The 21,757-nt window shown below is 43.5% G+C and overlaps 1 protein-coding gene across 1 annotated transcript in view; it reads right to left on the reverse strand.

Annotated features, from left to right (window-relative positions):
• GALNT8 (polypeptide N-acetylgalactosaminyltransferase 8) overlaps positions 1-20,867 on the reverse strand; it is a 28,868-nt gene extending 8,001 nt beyond the window's left edge. The window contains exons 1-7 of the mRNA XM_003932596.3: positions 20,405-20,867; positions 15,795-16,092; positions 12,419-12,585; positions 7,313-7,496; positions 6,431-6,628; positions 5,721-5,835; positions 2,150-2,335 (exon numbers count right to left, since the gene is read on the reverse strand). Of these exons, the coding sequence (XP_003932645.1) occupies positions 2,150-2,335; positions 5,721-5,835; positions 6,431-6,628; positions 7,313-7,496; positions 12,419-12,585; positions 15,795-16,092; positions 20,405-20,612 (1,356 nt within the window). The 5' untranslated portion in view covers positions 20,613-20,867. The remainder of the gene's footprint in view (positions 1-2,149; positions 2,336-5,720; positions 5,836-6,430; positions 6,629-7,312; positions 7,497-12,418; positions 12,586-15,794; positions 16,093-20,404) is intronic.
• Between the last annotated feature and the right edge of the window lie 890 nt (positions 20,868-21,757).

The raw sequence follows: 21,757 nt of genomic DNA on the forward strand, positions 1-21,757 counted from the left end.
GGGAAAGTGGAAAACCCTTAAACCCTAGAAAATTCTGCTTTTTCAAATTCTGCTTTTTTAAGGCCTGTATAGTGGGGCCGCTCACGTGTATTTCTCCTCATCAGCTAATGCAGACTGCTCCTGTTTGAGATGATATTTACATCAATAAATCCCCAAATCCTCCTCATGATGGCCAGAAAGGCTCTTGGGGCCAGGCACGGTGGCTCACGCCTGTAATCCCAGCACTTTGGGAGGCCGAGGTGGGTGGATTGCCTGAGCTTAAGAGTTAGAGACCAGCCTGGGCAACACAGTGAAATCTCGTCTCTACTAATAATACAAAAAAATTAGCTGGGCGTGGTGGTGCATGCCTGTAGTCCCAGCTACTCAGGAGGCTGAGGCAGGAGAATTGCTTGAACTTAGGAGGCGGAGATTGCAGTGAGCCAAGATCGCGCCACTGCACTACAGCCTTGGTGACAGTGCATGACTCTGTCTCAAGGCTCTTGGAAGGAATACTCTAATACCAACATTTGGAGATTAAAAGAGACGTTTTTAGAAGCGATATTTTGTGGAGAATCAATGTAAAATAATACTGAAGAGGCGAATTAGAAGAGGAACGCAGAACCCACTGTGTACCTGTCCTCCTCCCAGAATTTTCTGTGGGCCTCATTTGAGATCTTCCCCTTGAAAGTTCAGATGATCCTTAGATGGTTCAGTTGTTTTACAGACTATTCTTTGTACAGGTTGGGACAGTCACAAATGACTCCCTAGAAATAAAAAAAACTAAGGATGTCCTGGAGGGTACTTGTTTTCCTATCATACGTTGGTATACTGGGACATCAGAATCAATTCTTACCCATCTTTCTTCAAACAATGAGCTAACTATAAGAAGTTATGGGCAGCTTGGATTATGAAAGGAAGGATTTTGCTGACTATTAAGAAGGCTCAGGCATTTCTGCACGTTTTTACATTCTCCAGACCTAGAGATCCCAGTGTTAGCCTGGCTCCTGACCCTAGGAGTCCTTCCAGACTTCTCTTCTAGGTCCATCCATGGCTATCCACCGTCCTGACCCCCTGGCTTTCTGGGGGCTACATCAGAACCCATGTGATAGAGGGATGAGTTTGTCAATGAGATGACTGCTTCCTGTGGGTCAGCATGGCTCTACATGCTCTAGCCCAGAGCCAGAGCTCAGGGACACGAGACAGCACCGCATGCCAGCCTTAAGCAGCCAGGGTATAAGATGTGGGCTTAGCGAAGAAGGCCATCGTTGGCTGGGTGCAGGGGCTAACACTTTTCATCTCAACAATTTGGGAGGCCAGGAGTTCCAGACCAGCCTGGGCAACATGGCATGACCCTGTCTCTACCAAAAAAAAAACTTTAAAAAGAATGCTATCCTCATTCTTGTTCGTCCAACAAGATTACAGAGCCTTCTTCTACCACCCCACACCACACCTGCCATGTTTATGTCTCCCATTATAGAAGAGAGACGAAGAACATGGAACTTAGAAGCCAGATTTCCTTGGTTTGAATCTTACTACCTGCATTACCATAAACAAGTTTCTTTCAACTCTACGTGCCTCAGTTTCCTCATCTGTAAAACTTAGAATAATAAAAATAAAACCTATCCATCCCCTATATATGTTGTGATGGCTAATAAGTTAATATATAAAAGGGTCCAGAATGCAGTACTGTACTGTTACATAGATGGTAAAGCCATTATTATCACACCATCAGGACCTTACCCTAATTCTTCTTTTTTTTTTTTTTTTTTTTTGAGACAGAGTTTTGTTCTTGTTATCCAGGCTGGAGTGCAATGGCACAATCTCAGCTCACTGCAACCTCCACCTCCTGGGTTCAAGCAATTCTCCTGCCTCAGCCTCCCGAGTAGCTGGGGCTACAGGCACGCGCCACCATGCCCAGCTAATTTTTTTTTTTTTTTCAGTAGAGACGGGATTTCACTTTGTTGACCAGGATGGCCTCAATCTCTTGACCTGGTAATCCACCCACCGTGGGCTCCCAAAGTGCTAGGATTATAGGTGTGAGCCACCGTGCCCGGCCCTTACTCTAATTCTTTAGGGCTGTGTTGGTACTTCTGTTTATCTCTCCCCATTACATAACCGCCATCTCCTCCTCTTTCATTCTTCCATGCTGCCCTTCAATTCCATTACTCACCTGGAGAGGTATGTTCCAGGCCAAGTAGACCATGTGTTTGTGCTCATCCATCCAGATTTCGGCCACTCGCAGAGCATTGCGCTTTAAGGCAGGGGTCAGATCCAAGGCATAGGGCTTGTGGTGTCTCTCTAGGTGACCAATCCGGGAGCAGGGCAAAACCTCGATCTTCCCTCCACACTGCCACACCTGCAGAAAAAGACAAAGAAGATCACCTGTGCTTCACAGTCAGTGAATTGCATAGCTTACTGACACAGGAGACTACATTTTAGAACTATTTTTAAAGAATGTATATTCAGTCCTCCCACTCCTGTCTTTATATTGCCTCCTATCCTTCTTAACTAAATCATCATTCCTTAGAAGTTTACCAAACTGCTTCTCTCCTGTCATCCAAACAACTGCTGAAATCATACTTCTTTCAGGAAGTCTTCCTAAATGGACCAAAGGAGGAGTAGCCTCTGCTCCCTTATCTCCAAGGAAAGTGCCCATGTCCTGAGAGGTGCCGTGCCCTGAGCCACTGTCACTGCACTAAGTTTCTCATGCTCCTTCTCTGCCTGCACGCTAGACATACAGCAGTGTGGCATACAGACGCCAAAGTAACCCCGTGATGCTTTGCCTCTAGCTTCCAGGTGTGCAATGGTGGAATAGGTTGAGCCTCAATTTATTCATCTGCTAAAAGGGCACAGCCACCATTTGGGTTGTCAGCAGGATTAGATGACATAACAAGGAATCAGTTATGGCAGTCTCTGAGATAACTTGAGGTACAGCTTCTCTTCCATTCTCCTTCTCTGGCTCTCCTCATTGGTCCCCAGAATCAAGTGAAGGTTACATCCCGCTTACACTCATATATTATTATTCTTTCTAGCCAAACATTCAAAAATCCAAATACAACCTTACTCCAATTTTACTAGTTGATGAAGGTTTTCAACTCATATAAATTAGGGGCAAAAAATTAACTGTTGGCATAAAAAAAAATCTTCAAGTTAAAAGTCAAGATTGCCTAGGCTGGGCTTGGTGGCTCATGCCTGTAATCCCAGCACTTTAGGGGGCTGAGGCGGGCAGATCACTTGAGGTCAGGAGTTTGAGACCAGCCTGACCAACACAGTGAAACACCGTCTCTACTAAAAATACAAAAATTAGCCAGGTGTGGTGGTGTGCACCTGTAATCCCAGATACTCAGGAGGCTGAGGCAGGAGAATCACTTGAACCTGGGAGGCAGAAGTTGCAATGAGCCTAGATCACACCACTGCACTCCAGCCTGGGGAACAGAGTGAGACTTTGTCTCAAAAGAAAAAAAAAGATTGCCATTTATGAAATAATGCTCATAATTAGCTTTCCCCAAAAGTTTTCAAACTCTGCTCTTCAAGTTTAGTCCCAATTGTTAAACTCCTTTCATCATTTATCTTTCTCTCTCTCTCTTTCTCTCACACATACATATAGAGACATTAAGCTTCTCCTGATAATATTACTTTGTGTCATACACTGTCCTAATAGTTGCCATAAATTTAATCCTCACCATGCTGGTATCCCCCTTTAAGTAACCTGTCCATGTTTATCAGCTAGTAAATGACAGAGCTGCATTGTGAACCCGGACAGTCACATGTTCAGTTCTGGCACAGTGCATGAATACACAAGGTGCTCAACAAATGTTGTTTTGTTGTTGTTGTTTTTTAACAGAGTTTTGTTCTTGTTGCCCAGGCTGGAGTGCTATGGTGCAATCCCAGCTCGTAGCAACCTCCACCTCCCGGGTTCAAGGGATTCTCCTGTCTTAGCCTCCCAAGTAGCTGCGATTACAGGCATACACCACCACACCCAGCTAATTTTGTATTTTTAGCAGAGATGAGGTTTCTCTATGTTGATCAGGCTGGTCTTGAACTCTCAACCTCAGGCAATGTGCCCACCTCAGCCTCCCAGAGTGCTAAGATTACAGGTGTGAGCCACCACACCCGGCCGCATCTCCCTTCTTAACTTTTCCTACCCATCATCTCCATTTACACACGTTAATGAACACCATCCCTGCCATGGCCACTAGATGTCAGAATAAGGCACTCCATGCAGCTCTGATGTTCAAGATCTGCTACTGGATAAAGATCTCAGTAAATGCTTAGACGTTTTAAAAGGCAAATAGTCACACACAAACCAAGAAGCTGGATATAAGCAGAACTGCTTGATCCAAGGAAAAAGGGTGACTGTATATTTTAATCAAAGTCCATTTTTAAAATCACAAAATATTAAAGAAATAGAATTTCTTGTAGAAATTGAAATGGCAGTGTTCTATGTGTATTTGGGAGAATGTAACCAGAGAGACTCAGCCTAGATGTAGAAGAGGAGAACAAAGCATAAGGAACTCAGAAGTAACAAGGGCTTTGGGTCCTAAGTTGAAGAACTGGGGTTCCAGCCAAATTCACCTAAAGCTCTGGTAGATAAGACAACCCAGCCACAAAGTCTAGGGTCATCTTCAAGAGTTTACTAAGTACCATATGTAAAGTAATTCTTTTTGCATTTATATTTTGTGTGTTAGAGACTACTTGTACTCCTGAGGTGTATTCTATTCTACATCTACAATTATAGGACAAACATCTGGGTGCATAACCCACTAACTAAAGTCTATACTTCCCAGACTCCTTTGCACACAGGTGTGGCCAGGGGACTAGGTAATGATCAATAGAATGTGAAAAGAAACAATATACACAACTTACAGATAGTGCTCATAAAAAGAAAGAGGTTGTTTTCTCTTTCCCCTTTTCTCTCCCTACTGTCTAGAATACAAATATGGTGTATTTTATGGTGAATGTGGCAGGACCACAAACTGAAACTCTTGGTCCCTATCACCCTAGAGCTGCCATATCAATCCTGAACTGCTTATGTTCAAGTAAGTTATAGGAAAGAGAAATTACTTTCTATCATATTGAAGTTTCTGTTATTTTAGCCTCTGTCAGAGAAGCTGAACGAGCATTCTAATTAATATCCTTATAAAGTCATATCAAATTCATGATTACATTATGACTGTACCATCATTCTTATGAAGTACATTAAACAAAATGTTTCTCTTCATTTCACAAATGGGAAAACTGATCAAGACCACTGTATTTGTCTGTTTTCATACTTCTATAAAGAAACTGTCTGAGACTGGGTCATTTATAAAGGAAAGAAGTTTAATTGACTTACAATGCAGCATGGCTGGGGAGGCCTCTGGAAAATCACATCTTAAATTACAATCCCCTTAATCCTTATGTGTCAAAGGAGAGACCAGGTGAACGTAATTGGATCATGGGAGGGTTTCCCTCATGCTGTTTTCCTGATAGTGAGTGCGTTTTCAGAAGATCTGATGGTTTTATAAGTGTTTGGTGGTTCCTCCTGCCTTCATTTTCCTTCCTGCCACCTTGTGAAGAAGGTACCCTGCTTCCCCTTTGCCTTCTGCCGTGATTGTAACTTTTCTTATGGGCTAATTACCTCTTGGAAACTTGAGACTGTATCCACCTTGAGTCAATCCCAGAATCCTAGAACAAGAGGTCCTTCTACCTTTCCATTATTCCACTGCTTTGTCCCGTAAAGTGAAAGGGAATGTACCCACCCTCAGGCTAAGTTCCACGTTCTCTCCTCCATAGGTGAGCATTCCACCATCCAGAGACCCGATCTCTCCCAGGAAGAGCCTGTTAGCAGCCAGGATGCCCATGACTGAAGGACTCCTACAGAGCACACAGCGAGAGTCACTGATCTCTCCACAAGGAACGGAGGCGAGCGGTGGGATGCTCAATGATTATTTGAGCTTTGGAACTCTCCCTAAGTCTGTTCTTATCATGAAGGCCCTCCCTAAACCCTCAGGCTGGACTAAGTGCATGTAGCTTTCCCTGGCCCACTGTGTTACCATAACCCTTCTCAAAATATATTGAAATTACATCTTTTTCATCTAGATATCCTTACTTCATAGCCTGCTAATGCTTGCAATGGCCCAAATGCTTTCCAAAATTTGAAATTTTGGAAAATTTTCATTTAAAAATAACTAAAAGAATTTTAAATTTTGGAAAGCATTTGAGCCAAGCATTAGCAGGCTATGAAGGCTTGATTTTTGCCTGAAAGTCCCTAAATAGCCCAACGTGTCTGTGATTTCTTAACTGGGATAACTCATTGGGGGTTTTTCCCTCTATCGCTTGTCCTTTACCTCAACCCCTCCCTTCCTTCCACGTCACCCCAATTACTACCTCCAAAGATAAACACAATCCATGCAGTTCATCCCTGCCTTCCCAGGTGCTACCCACGTTCCCTGAACCTGCTCGGACTTACTTCACTGGGGCAGTGACATCGTGCAGATCAATCCAGGCTTGTGGCAGTGCATCGTAGCGACACCAGAGTTCCCAGTTAAACCCATCAACTGCCAGTTGATACTTATCCAGTTCAAAGGTGTCAAAATGAATGTTGTCAAACACAGGAGACACAATCACGGTGTGGTCTTCCTGAATCCGAGCCAAGATTGGCTCTGCCCTAGAAGAAGAGCGTGCAGCAAGCTGCTCCAAGCACCTTGCCGTAACCTTGAGCACCTCCTCCATTTGGGCTGTGCTAGGTTGTGAGTAGAACTCTCCAGAGTCCAGAGCATCTCTGGACCTTTTGAGGTAGCCGAGGCTGCTAGCAGCCAAACCGTGTCAAGAACAGGTTTAAAATTAGTACCCAAGGAGCACCCCCAGGCCATTGTGAAGCAGGATTATCAGTATTTATATTACTCCGTGAATTTATGTTATCTCTTGGTTCTCCCTGTTTCCAAAATGATGCTTCTTTCCTGTCTGATTCTCCACAGTCTCTAAAGAACATAGCTCTCTTTATTATATCGTGTCATTTCAGGGCTGCGGAAAAATCTTTAAAATAAACAAAGGCTAATCTCTTCATCTTTACAGTTAAAGATACAATGTCTAGTTAAGTGAAATGACTTATTCAAATTCACAAAGTATTTGACAAAGTCAGAGTTATGATCCAACTGTTAACACTCTCCACCACGCTACTTCTCCTAGCCAAGCAAAATGCCTGCATAAAAGCATGCTCTTTTGGAGTTTCCCTCTGTTTAAGGTCTGGTGCTGACTTTCCCTATGTCCACAGTATCCTGTCTTGTGTTTAATATGTGCCCAAGACCTCCTCTCTGCCCTTTCCAGCAGAATCAGCCTCCTTGAGCCTTACCATCCAACATTGACTTCAATGTGAGCATCCAAGATGGCGACCACGTCTGCTGTGGCAGCTTCCCAGCCACTGTTGCGGGCTTGAGCAAGACCTTTCCTCTCAGGGTGCCGTATTATTTTCAGTAGTCCCGGATGCTTCTGGTTGTAAAGTTTAATCTTCTCATTCAAGTGTACCTTTAGTTCTCCTGTCAACCAAGTGCACACCTGTAAAAATCCTGAGTGCAATAATCAATGTGATACAGAAGTTTTATACTATTCTATAATAGTGGCTGGATTACCTCCAGCATAAAATGGGCAATTCGAAGAGTCAACTAGAATAGTAGTATTTCCCCTGTGCCTGCCTCTCTTCTCCCTTTCACCGGAAGTGTACTGTGATCATTCCTAATTTCCTTTCCCTCACAGTTAAACCATCTTAGAATGATAATCCTGCTTACCACGCGTCAGGCACTGTCACAGGTGTTTTTTTAACACTGAGAAGTTCTTGAGAGAATGAGTAGGACAGACAGAGGCTGATGGAAAACACTGCAGGAAGGCCTGGCACATCTTCATAACTAAACTCTCAAGACTTTCTGGAAAATCCATAAATGACTAAAATTGTTTTGTTTTAGATATTCCCAGTTGGCCTACTTAAGGACCAACTGGGACAGAATGCACAGATTAATCTCTTTGCCAGCTTCTAGCTGGTGAATTTAGCTCAAAAATTATGCAGACAAGATTCACTATTCCTGGACTGTTCACAGGTGGTTTTCTTCCCTCTCTTCCCTCTCTTTTAATAAACCTTGTCTATGGCTTTGCTCTTTGGCTCAGCCTACCGCTGACTTCCTCACGTGTAAGAAAACAACCTGAATGCCAATCACTGAGTGGCATGCAAAATATCTAGCCAAATGACTCTGAGTTACTCATTGATAAAATCCATTAATTTAATTCTGAAAGAATCTCATGTGGTAGGCACTACAATATCCCCACTGTACAGATGAAGAAACTAAGGCACAAAGAGTTTTTAAAACTTTTTTGAGTCACATATCTAGTAAGTGGCATACCCTGGACATGAGCCTATGCTGTCTTTAGCCACCAGGACACATTGTCTCAAGAATTCTGTGAGTACCTGGTTGGGTTTATCAAGTCCTCCCTCCATCTCCTCTCTCCCCATAGAATCTCATAGTCAAGGAATGAGATTCTTGCTGGCTCCTCTCTCAAAAGAAGAGCATATTTGTGAGACCTACAGTGGTTAAGACAGAATCATCACCTATGTGACGATGGCAGTAAAACTTGCCCCATTTTAGATCTGCTGCACTCAAGAGTGATTGTCTCAATTATTGAAGGTGCTAAACAGAGCCACTACGTCTAAGGCTGTTTGCTTCCTCTGGGGGTAAGCTGGGGGTAGCCAAGGTGGCCAGTCTGTATACCTACCCAGGCACTACTTTTACTCGGTAGTCCACAGGAGGTGCCACCGAACCTGAATATCTAGATTCTAATTTGGTCACTACATAATTCTGTGTCACTTCCCATTAGATGTGTCTGTTTTCTCAACTTAAAAAAAAGTACCACGGTTCTCCAGGGCTCTGGCAATCTTCTGCCTTGGCCTCCCAAAGTGCTGGAATTACAGGCATGTAATTCCAGCACTTTGGGAGGCCAAGGCAGAGGATTGCCGGAGCCCAAGAGATTGAGACCAGCCTGGGCAACAGAGTAAAACTCTAACTCTTTTTTAGAAAATAAAAAATTAAAAAAAAATATATATATAAATATTCATAAATATATATATAAATATTATATATATAAATATATATATAATATATATATTAAATATACAATCAAGAAAAGTACCAGATATTCAGGACCCTTCCAACTCTAAATTTTTATGACTGTAGATTCTGAGTCACCTCCTGAGAAACAGTGCCTATCATATAGCACAAAAATTAAGGATGCCTCAATGGGTCTTCTGAAGACAACCTATGCTCCATTCCCAGCTTTGCCTTCCTGCTGGTCTCTTCCCCAAACCTGTTACTTCAAGCTGGTCAGCTCAGGGTGCTTCTGGATTCCTCATTTTTGTTCACATCATCTTTCTGCACTCCTTAGTTCTCTACCCCAACCCAGTTTCTGAGTCTTCCTTCATTTCCTCTGCTGTCTCAAATCCTGTGAAGCCTTCAAGTCCCAATGCAAGCCCATCTCCTCCAGAAAGCCTCCTTAGATCATCACACCCTACTCTCTGTGCCTTCTGATGCTCACTGACAGTTCACTTGGTTTGTCACATTATTCTCCACACATTGATGTATCTTTCCACAGACTGTCTTGCCTCATCAATTAAGATGGAAACTTCTTGAACTCTCTGACATCCCCTTCCCTGCCCAGTGCCTGGCACATGGTAGAAACTCAACATGTAGTTGTTGATTGTGTAATTTTCCTAAAATTAGGGAGAAAGTACAGCATTCCACCTGCCTTGATATAATTTATAAAAAGCTTAGATCTCATCTAACATTTGAGTGGCATTTAACATTTGAGCTCAAAATATTTGAGTGATGTGAATAAAGCTTAACATCTAGGGAAAGACAGGAAAGAGGCAAATCTCTGGCGGCAGACTGTGGCATTTCAAGAGTACTACAAATAATACTGAGATAGGCGATAGGCGAGCAGAACACTAGCTAGCATGTAATGGGAACAGGCTCCCTCCTGAGCCCTTTACACACATGGTTTAATCCCAGAAGTGGTCCTACCAGGTAGACACCATTATTTCCTGATGTTACAGATGCAGAAACTGAGGTGTGAAGTGGTTGAGTCACTTGCCCCCAAATTCACATGGTGACATGCATAGTAGAGAGTTCCATTTATTTTCCTGTTTAACACAAAACAGATATTTGAGTTGTGCTCAGTGTAGGCCCAATTTGGCTGGTGTTTTCCTGGTTAATGAGAGAGACTCTCTAATTCCTGTCCCTGTAACACTGGAGAATGGCAGACAGTCCCCTCTTCTGTGACCATCCGAACAAATCATCTCTGTGGAAAACGAAAAAGGGTTTCAGACCCAAAGAATGTGTTAATAGAGTGCAATTTAGAACAATAAGAAAGCTTTGGTTTTTCTTTATGTGTCTACCCTGTGTTTGTAATCTCGTATTTTTTTATTTTATTGTTCCACAGGAAAAAGTCCTAAATTAAGTCTTATCTACACCTCATCAACATAGAGGTATAAGCTGATTGATTTTTTTTTTTTTTGCAGAAAAATATATCTTTCACAGTATTCCAGCTCAACTCTTGCATTTGCCTCATGAAGACCCTGAGTTCCAAAGAGGTGAGGGGACTTGCCTAAGGTTATCTCTGCCAGGGAGCAGAGCCAGTGTCTTCAGAAGCCCAGGGCAGAGGTCTTTCTAATCAAGCTCCTATTTTTGGCTCAGAAAACCAGGTGTGCAACTTGCAATCTCCATGCCCAGAAATGAATGAAATCTGTCTCTTTTCTCTGGTTTTCAGTGGAATTTTACTCTAAGAATTGTACTTTTTTATTTTTTGTTTAGTTACATTGGAAGTACAAGAGAGGAAGGTATGCGAAGGGTGAAGTATTTTTAGTGTGGAAGTCTAAAAAGGAAAGTTTAAGCAATCATTTTGTTTGCTCTCTCTCCTGAGAGACAGGTTGAAGGTACAATAACCTATCTTGTACTTATAGCTCCCCAGAGAAGGAACATAATCTGCCTCCAAGGAGCTGCCACTTCATAGCCCTTATAGTCAGAAACTTTTTCCTTACTGCTAGCCCAAACCTCTAAGTTTTCGTAACTTAACTCTGCTCTCTTATTTGTTGCACAAAACCAATAAAACTAAGAGTCAACACTTGCTGAGAGGCTACCATGTGCTAAATGCTAAATGCTTTACATAACTCATGTTTTTGTTTTTGTTTGAGACAGTCTCGTGCTGTCACCCAGGCTGGAGTGTGCTCAAGGCTCACTGCAACCTCTGCCTCTTGGGTTAAAGCGATTTTCCTGCCTCAGCCTCCCGAGTAGCTGGGATTACAGGTGCACAGCACCACACCTGGCTAATTTTTATATTTTTAGTAGAGACGGGGTTTCACCATGTTGGTCGGACCAGTCTCAAACCTCGTGATCCACCTGCCTCAGCCTCCCAAAGTGCTGGATTACAGGCGTAAGCCACTGCGTCCCGCCCATAATTCATGTATTATAAAAGGAACGTAGTGATTAGAACTAGGGCTCAGGACTCTGAAGTTTATGGTCAAATCTCAATTCTGTCACTTACCATCTGCGGGATACTGAACGAGTTCCTTGATCAGTCCATGCCTTAGTTTTGTGCATCTGTATAAGGGGTCAAAATGTGGTTCCTTCCTCTTAGGGTTGTCATAATGATTAAAATAGTTAACACATGTAAGGTGCTTAAAACAAGCAATGTTAGCTGCCATGATTATCTCATTTAATTCTCACTTTAGTTCATAAAACAGTTATTATCAACATTTATATTTTGTGTATAAGAAAACCAGAGCATGAAGATGTTGAGTTACCCAAGGACATAACACTTACAAAGGAGAAGCTGGGATTATGAACTCAGAAAGTGAGGACTCAGGTCCACCGTCTCCCACATCTCTTCCTTGGGTGGGCTAGACTCAGGGCAGGGGGCACCCTGTGGGCAAGAGCTGTTGCCACTTTGAAGAGCCAGCACCCAAAACTCTCTTTTCTCCAGGCTCAGTGATACAGGAAGAATGGTCTATTCCTCATAAGGAGCAACTCTAGGTCCCTTCTTGACATCTAGGATCCTCCTCTAGACTCTATTTCACCTCACAGTCTCCTTCGTGGTGACTGGGAGGGACACAGGTAGATTTGGAGGCACAGAGTCCTGGCCTAACTCCCAGCTCTGCCACAGGCTTGCAGTCCAATTTAAGCACACTGTGTGATCTCTCAAAGTCTTAGTTTCCTCATCTGTGTAACTGAGATAACTATCCTCTGTCTTGACTTTGTGAAGATTCAATGTGGCTAGCACAAACAGACCCTCAACTAATGATCTTTTTCTTTTCCCTACAAGAGAGACCCAAGGTGTCCTAAACTCTAAACCAAACCTCTTTCTGGCCAAGCACAGATGACAAGTGATGACTTTGACAATTATTCTTTCTCACGTTGCTCACCATTTGAGCTGAAATCATCCACCAAGATTATTTCCTTCAACAATCGAGATGGTGTCCGGTTGATAACACTGGTGATGGCCCTTTGTATAACGGACAGAGCTTCATCCATGAATATAAGAATGACACTGAGAGATGGGAGTTGGGACGGATACGTCTTCTGAAGACACCTATAAGAAATCATTTTTATGACCATATTTTTTAAATTACAGAAACACAGCTCTCCAATCTTCCCCTTCACTCTGTGTGATGTTACATTAACCAATTCATCCACCTCTCAAATTCATCGGAAAGCAAAACGCTTAGTTGCTTATCACAGTAGCAAGATTTCATATTCATTCATGCAAAATTTTTCTGCTATGAGGATAAACCATCTTGTATTAATCTTTGCTAGATGTTTCCATTTGAATATTCAACACACTTCATAAGGAATTCCCATTCCTCTTCCACGCCCGGATTAGTTTCCTTGCTGGCAGCTTTCTTCCTGGCATTGCCACAGCCCTTTCCCGTGTTCTCAGACCCCAGTCACCTTTGACACAACCACCTACTTCACCACCAGAGACAGGTGGCAAACTGCTCAGAGAATTGTGCTTAACACCTTTTTAAAAATCCTAGCCTACATTTATTAAATGCTTACCATATGCTAGGCACTGGTTTACCCATTTTATAGATTTATTGGGGTTTGATATACAAACACTGCACATATGCAAGCACCCACAACACCATTATAAAGGTAATAAACTTACCTATCAGCTCCAAAAGTTTTCTTCTATATCTTTGCCCATTTTTAATTTATTATTGAATTTTATAAGCACTGTTAATATATTTTACATTTCTTATCAGACATAGGGTTTGAAAATATTCTCTCCCACTCCATGGGTGGTCTTTTCACTTTCTTGATGGTATTATTTGCAGCAAAAACAAAGTTAGTTTTGATAAAGTTCAACTTTTCAATTTTGTTTCACTTAGGCTTTTGGTGTCATATCTAAGAAACTCTTGCCAACCCACTCTCTCTCAAGATGTGCTGGTTTTTTGTTTTGGTTTTTGTTTTGCTCAGAGTTTTATAGTTTTACCTCTTATATTTACAGCTATGACCACTTTGTGTTAATATTGGTGTATGGTGTGAAGAGGGATCCAACTTCATTATTGTTCATCTAGATATCCACTTGTTCCTGCACCATTTGTTGAAGAGACTGTTCTCTCTCCCACTGCATTGTCTTGGCACCCTTGTCAACAATCACTTGACTGTAACTTTAAGTGTATATTTCTTTTTCCCTATGTAAGAGGGTTCAGGGAGCTAAATGTTGGGTGTTTTCCTTTCACCATGTAGAAAGCTAAAGCAGGCTGGAGTTGAATATTCCCCTTCTCCCAGGTAGGTTAGTGTCTTAGTCCATTTTGCACAGCTTTAACAGTATACCTGAGACTGGGTAACTTGTAATGAACAGGAATTTATTGGCTCATGGTTCTTGAGGCTAGTAAGTACAGTAATAAAAATGAGGAGTTTGACTTTCATTTTCTGCTGTGGCTTTTAAGGAGCTTAGAAGTCCCCACTCTATCCTAATAACAAGTAAAAAGCTGAAAACATGGAAGAATAAACTCTTCTCAGGTCTCTTAGAGAAGTGACATTGCAGGGCAAACTGCTCGCCCCAGAACTGGACAGACAGGTAGGTGGATACAGAGACTCATAACTTTACCACGGCAGAAGCTATGGGAATCAGTGCTAGGACAGTAAAACCTGAACTGAAAATCGATGAACTGAGGATGAGTCTGAGAATTAAACACTCCAAGGAGACCCAGTCACAGGAGCTGCTACATTTGTGTACATTTTACCTCCAGGACCTGTACCAGATCGTCACAGACCCACTAGGATGGGTTTATTTAAAAAGAAAAATAATAACAAGGCCAGTGCAGTGACTCACGTCTGTAATCCCAGCACTTTGGGAGGCCAAGGCAGGTGGATCACGAGGTCAGGAGTTCGAGGCCAGCCTGGTCAATATGGTGAAACCCCATCTCTACTAAAAATAAAATGAATTAGCTGGGCATGGTGGTACATGCCTGTAGTCCCAGCGACTTGGGAGGCTGAGGCAGAAGAATTGCTTGAACCCAGGAGGCAGAGGTTACAGTGAGCCGAGATCACACCACTGCCCTCCAGCCTGGGTGACAGAGCAAGACACTGCCTCAAAATAAGTAAATAAATACACACATACATGCATACGTACATACAAATGTCAGTGAATATGTGGAAAAATCAGAATGCTCATATACTGCTTGAGGGAATGTTAAATGATGAAATCACTTTGGAAAACCACCTGGGAGTTCTTTGAAAGGCTAAATACAGAATTATCATATGGCCCAGCAATTCCACCCATAGGGTATACCTACAAGAAATGAAGACATTTGTTCACACAAAAACTTATATATGCACGAGTGTTCATAGCAGTTTTCATAGCGGTCAAAAAGTGGATATAATTCAAATGTTCATTGCCTGATAGGAAATGTGGCATAATCCAAGCAACGAAATATTACTTGACAATAAAAAGGAAAAATGTGAATGATACCTGAAAGCACTGTGATAAGTTAAAAGCATTAGTCACAAAAGACCCCATATTATATGATTCCATTAATACAAAAGTTCCAGAATAAACAAATCCATAGGGATAGAAAGTAGATTAGCGGTGGTTGCCTAGGGATGAGGAAGTTATGGGCAAATGGGGAGGGCCTGCTAATGCAGTTTCTTTCTAAAGTCATGAAAATGTTTTAAAATTGATTGTGGGAATGGTGAACAACTCTGTGAATATACTGAAAGCCATTAAATTGTATTGTACACTTTAAATGGATACCTTGCATGGTATGTGAATTATATCTCAACAAAGCTGTTTCTAAAAAGGAATTACCAAGGATGGTGGGAGAGAAGGAGAAAAACAATAGGAAAGGGAAACTGAAGAAGGAGGAGAGGAGCTGCTCTTCAAATTAGATTTAGCAGCAAAGAGGAATCCAAGTAGAGAATCTGAGCAAAGTCCTAGGGAAGGAGGTATTGCTGCTGGCTTTGGTGTGACTTGCACAAATCCCTTCTCCGCTTGTTTCCTCATCTGTAAAATTATCAGTTAGACCCATCATATCTCTGTTTCTCTGGATCAGAGTTGCAAAGGACCTCTGCTTCTCTGACATTTCTGTTCTTTCCCAAGGGTCTGTAAATATTTGGATCAGTCGGTTACCTTCTCCGAGCTGTCATTATAAAATGAATTAAAAACCAGAACTTTGCTCAGCCACGACCCCTTCCCAGCAATCCCTCACTCCCCCAGCCTTCAATGTTCACTGCTCCTGAAGCTCATCCTCAAATCAAACTGAGGTCCCTGAAAGCCCACTCCTGGTTCCTCACCTGTCGTCTCGAGTGTCGGGGATGGTGCGATTGAGAGGCAGCTGGTTGCTGAGGTACACGTTGTAACCAAACCTCTGGAAAAGGTCCTGGGCCTTTATCTGCTGGGCCTCAGAAAGATCCTCACCCCACTGCCTGAAAAGCTGTGAGTGTGGGAAGAGTTTCACTTGGGTTTTGTGCTTCTCTGTCTTATTCGCCGTGGCTTCCACTGCCTTTAGAACAGGTTGTACTTCATCTTTCGCCCTCTTCAGTGTGGTGTTCACATTTTCCTGTTGCCTCAGAGCCAATTTCACACTTTCTTCTGCAAATGAAGAGGATGGGGGAGAGGAAACATGTCAGCCCCTCGTCAGTTACCTGGGCATTCCTTTCCATCCTAATTTCCTTCAAATGGTTTACTCCCTACATCTTAAAATTCACAAGCTCTTGTCTCAGAGGATGTAATATATCAGGGAACTTGTCCAGCCTGCAAGGCTGTCCCAGCAAAGTGCGTACTAGATATATCTCTCCCTTTAGCTTCATCAAAACTCCTCCATCCCACAGCTTCAAAGCTCCTCGAAAAACTGACTCACTATGATCTGAGAAACAGGTGGAAAATCAGCTAATATTTTTCAGAATGAGGACTGAGAACCACTTACATCGAATCATCCGTTGTGATTTTTTAAAAATGTGGATACCCAGGCTAATCTCCAAATCCACTAAATCAGACTCTGAGAGTCACGTGGGAATGCAGACAGGAGAAATTACAAGAATCTGCTTTTTGGTCAGGCGCGGTGGCTCACGCCTGTAATCCCAGCACTTGGGGAGGCCAAGGCAGGCGTATCACGAGGTCAAGAGATCAAGACCATCCTAGCCAACATGGTGAAACCCCGTCTCTACTAAAACTACAAAAAATTAGCCAGGCGTGGTGGTGCGCACCTGTAGTCCCAGCTACTCGGGAGGCTGAGGCAGAAGAATTGCTTGAAACAGGAAAATGGAAGTTGCAGTGAGCCGGGATCGCACCACTGCACTCCAGCCTGGCGATAGAGCGAGACTCTGTCTCAAAAAAAAAAAAAAAAAGAATCTGCTTTTTAATAAAACCAAAGAGTAATTCTTTTTATAGTAAAATTTAAGAAACACTTAACTACACTCTTGGTGTCTAACAAAGGCAAATCTGCTCTAACCACTACCACCATCATCCACCCATGCCCTGGCTTCTCATGTGTTTGACTTATGAGGAACTTTAAAATTGGAGCTGTGCTAGTCTTGCAATTTCCAACCTGCATGATCATAAGAATGTCCTCAAAAGCTTGTTAAAACTACAGAATCCCAAGCCTTCCCTGTAGATTCTGACTTGGTTCTAGGGTAGAGCCTGAGAATCTGTATTTGTAACAATTGCTCCAGATAAATCTAATTGTCACATTAATTTGAGGAACACCGCTTAACACAAAAGAATGAACAAATAGTGATGGACCCAGGCAGAGGACGTTTTACGCAGAAGACATCCTCCAGGATCCATGACATCATCTATTATTTACCTCACCTTTCTTCCCAGTAAGATTTGTACTGGAGTGTCTTAGCATATGCACCTTGAACTCCCTCAAGCTCAGTCTGTGAACTCAGTAAAAAGTGAGAGAGAAAGTAACCATTTAAATGTTTAGTGATTATGACATTCTTCGGCACCAAATCCCACAATGGTGATCAAGGAATTCTGACATGACTTTGTTCCTGCTCATCTTCCCCTAAACCCACACTAAACTTCAGCCAGACGGACAGGATCAACTTCAGTCGGTCCAGCATCTTTCTACAAGCTAGAAGAAGGCATTCTTCTTTTCTGGATGATTGCAACTCAAGGTCACCAGCTTGGTGAGGGGACAGCCCCATTATGTGAATTTTTTCTGGGGAGACGCAGCTCATGCCGTAGCACATGGCTTGGCAAGCAGAATGTGGGCTGGATTTCAGATCCATATACGGCCCCCAAGAGGGAAGCAGGTTAAGTCCTATAACTGGGAGGAGAACATGTTTGTAAAGTGACGTAAGATTGGCCCAAAAAGAAGGAAAAGGAGAAAGAGAATCAACTCTTGAAGAGGTTATGACAAAAAAAGGAGAGTCAAAAAACTTGGGCAACAAGTAAATGGTAGGTCTGTCAAAGGAGGCTCACGTGAACACCATGCACATTTGCTCGGGTAGAAAAAAGAAGCGAGAGCATACTGTTTACAGTGTCCCAGATGAAATAGTACTGACATTCATACTTTTCTGTCCTAAGCACACAGGGGTCACAGGGTGGTAGTGGGTTCTTCCCACCTCTAAGCTCCTCTGCATTCCTCCTTGGGGGATATCTGATTTTCTCTTTCACTCATGGCTGTCAGTAGGAGCTGGTTTGGACCTGGACATCCTAAAGTCAATTTGAGGAAACGCATAATCTGGTAGTATGAATACAGTGTCACTAAGACACCCCCGTAACTTACACTGAAACCTTCCAAGCCCCAGAAGGGATGTACCCAATGACACTGCCCTGATGGGGCTTTTATGAACCCTGGGAGAGGTTCCAGAACACTGGCCTAGAGTCATTGATCCCTCCCTCAATAGGGATATAATTATTATTGTTTGCTTTTGCTCTGGATAGCTTGCATGATTCAACCAAGCATCTTTATTGACTTATGATTTTCTTTAATCTTCCTGGAATCCTGGAGGCAATGAGCAAACAGGAAGAAGGGTAGTTAAACAGGCTTTAGCTGCAGGAAGCTCTGTGGGAAAAAAGAGCACTGGGGATCCAGAAACAAGGCCTAGAAGACTTTTTGTGGTTTATCTCAGGCAGTAGTGAGTCTCGGACCTCACGCCATTGCGAATAAAATGTGGGAGCACCAAGAATAACAAGAAAAGTCTTTGCAAAGAAGGAAAGAGAACTAAACCAGATGGCTCTGGCTGGCTCCTGGTGGCACGCTGTGTCCTAGCTGAAGGAAAGAACAGCGGGGCTGCGGGTAGAACTCCTGCCCTTTTACGGCTTGAGGAGGTTAGGCCAATCTCATAAGCCTTGGGAAAGGGTGAGAGTCCCGGTGTGGTCTGGTGCTCTGCCCAGTAGTGAGGGTGGTGCTGGGGTTGCCACCCTAGGTACACAGGCATTCTCCTGGTGACGCTGCACCAAGCATATCTGCATGGGCAACGTCCAACCCCCCCAGGTAAGCCAGGGCTTACAGAGCTGACAATCCTGTTTCCTCTGCTCTCTTGCCCGGTATCACTCTCCCCGTCATCCCTGTCTGCCCGTCTTTTTCCCTCTCTCTCCTAGACCCACCCATTCATTTCTTCATCTGTGTAACCTCTATGTGTGAATAGAAGTGAGTAGTGAATGAGACGCTCACAATAAAATATGATGAAGCTTATGGAGGAGGATGTAGAAGGTGCCATGGGTGCATTAGGCCTCCTCCTCTCTCCTTTTACTCTCTCCTCTCCCGTGACACTTTCCCGTTTTTAATTCTTGTCTCCATACAGACTCTTTCACTCGCGTTCCCTGGATTCTCTGACTTCTCGGCTCCTTTCCTGTCCTGGCTCTTTTCTCCTCTCTCATCTCCCGTCTCGCTTTCCCCGCTCATTCCCTGATTGCTTCTCGTTCGCTTGTTCTCTTCTCGCCTTTCCTTCCACCCATCTCCCAGCCTCACCCTGAACCCTGACCATGCTCAGTTCTCATTTTAAAAGGCACTTTCCCCAACTCGGCCCTATGTGCAGACACATCCCTGCTCACACATAAAACACCTCCCCATGGGGTTCCAGTGTTTGATCCCTGTCACCTGGGGAGCAGGGGGAGATTGCTGCTTCCCTTGTTTGAGTTGGATGTGCAGGCAAATAAATTCAGAGGCGTTAGAGTTCCATGGCACACCGGAATCACAAACCAAGCCCAGAATTTGTTGAACTCTTACCCTTAACTTTAAATGAAGAGGTTAGAATTTGGCACTAGCAGTTTACAGATCACCTTCTGCATATATTTCACCACCTGTTAGGTCAGGTTGGTAACTATCATCACTGTTGCCATCACCTCCATTTACAGACCAGGAACCTGAGGCTCAGAGAGATAAGCACTTGCTCAAAGTCACACAGCCACAGTGGCATATCAGGATTCGATCTTAGGTCCTCTAACAAAGTCCTCATTAGTTCACGATAGGAACACACAGCAAAATGGAAGTGAGATTGCCACCTCTCTTTAACAGCCCCTACCACACGTAAGCCTAAGGTCAGCCTGTGTTAGACATTCCTAAGGCTCTTGGGATGCTTATTCTATGTCTTTGCCTGCATATATGTATACATATGCAGGCAAAGAGACAGAATGTGCATGATGAGTACAAGCCCACACATGCTTACACACAGGCATGCTCACTTCCCCCACACTGCTTGCCCTGATTTCCACTTCTACTCGCCTCATTCTCAATACTCAACTCCCATTTGAAGGCACAGAAATCAATGAGCAACTGAGATGAAAATGTGACCTCTCATCCATTTTTCCCTCCACACCCCTTTTTCCTAAGTGCCCCTAAACACACACATACATACACATGCACACACACACACGTGCGCGCGCACACACACACACACACACACACACTCACATACACACACACCCCTTCCAGGTTAGTGCTGAAACTTACTCAGATGCTGCAATTCTACCTCCAAGTGGGAGAGTCTCTTTATCACGGCCACGTGGCGCTCAGACAGAGGTAAAGGAAGCTCCTTGTGGAGACCAGCCATAAACAGGTTTTGTAAAGTCCCCTTGGTAAAAAATACCAGAATGAGATTGACAGCAATGGCCAGAGTCAGCCCAATGCAGAGGGCTTTGGGGAGTTTTCTCCAAAACATCTTCTGCCTGGGGCTTGTCTACTCCCTGTGGGGTTGAGTGCATCACCCCCAGTGCAGGTTAAGACTCAGGACCAGCCTAGCTTTGTCTCCACCCAGCTGCATAAATGACACTCTGCCTGCTAGGCCAGAAGTTCTCCTGCCAGGAACACTATCATAGCTGCCTGGCTTCTCCCTAAGCAGCGTCAGGTGGAGGAGTGTGTGTGGCAGCTGCTCAGCCACACGTAAGTCTCCCGGACACACCTCGTACTGTCTCAGAAGTCAGAGGAATGCTTGCTCCTTCGCCAGCTCAGGCTGTCTGGGTGAGAGGCTTTTCTCTCTCTATATATCCATGTTTGTTTGATTTTTAATGTTTTCTCTCCCTGAAAAAAACACCTGGGAGACTCTGAAAGGGCATGTGAGATCTGGTCCTGTGGGTATAAGAAGGAGGACAAGGATCTAAGATGTCTTTTTACCTAACTCAACACAGCTTTGGACATAATGGTAGGTGTGCAACAAATGCTTGTTCCACAAACCTAAGGAGAGACTTTCTTGCTAGTTCTTGGGACCTCCCTGCCTAGAAGCAGGTGGAGAAGAGCTGGAGGCGGTGCTCAGGGGTTGAGCCTCAGGGGTGACCCTGGTTCACTGGTCTCTGTCATTTGCTTGTCCTCTGCCCAACTTCACACACTGGGCTTCCACTCTGCCCCAGTTTCTAGTAACTCCTTTGCCTCCACACTTCACACTTATAATACATTTTGGACGAATCACCTAATGATCGTTATAGAATAAATACTTAAAATTGTTCCCCAAGGCTGAAAGTTTAAAGTTCTCAGTCTACTGTTAATCCCTTCAAAATCACAGCTTCCACCGTGTCCTGGCTCTTTGGACTATTTACTAGGTCTCAGTCACAAAACATGGTGACATGAGCTGAGGCGGACATGTGGATTAAAGGAAAGAAACGTGGCTTTAGGAAAAACAGGATGAAAATGAACAAAATGAAAAGGAATCAGTTCTTCTGTTTTGCAGGGATAGAAAATGTCTCCCGGTCTCCCACCTGCAAAGTAGACTCAAAACACAGAAAAAATGCATGATGCTTTCTGCTTCTGAGACAAGATGAAATACACACATTTAACTCTGTTCTTTCCCACAAGGGCAAGTGAAAACTCTAA

The sequence above is a fragment of the Saimiri boliviensis genome, chromosome 9, assembly GCF_048565385.1.
Source record: "Saimiri boliviensis isolate mSaiBol1 chromosome 9, mSaiBol1.pri, whole genome shotgun sequence".
In the NCBI taxonomy this organism is placed as follows: Eukaryota; Metazoa; Chordata; class Mammalia; order Primates; family Cebidae; genus Saimiri; species Saimiri boliviensis.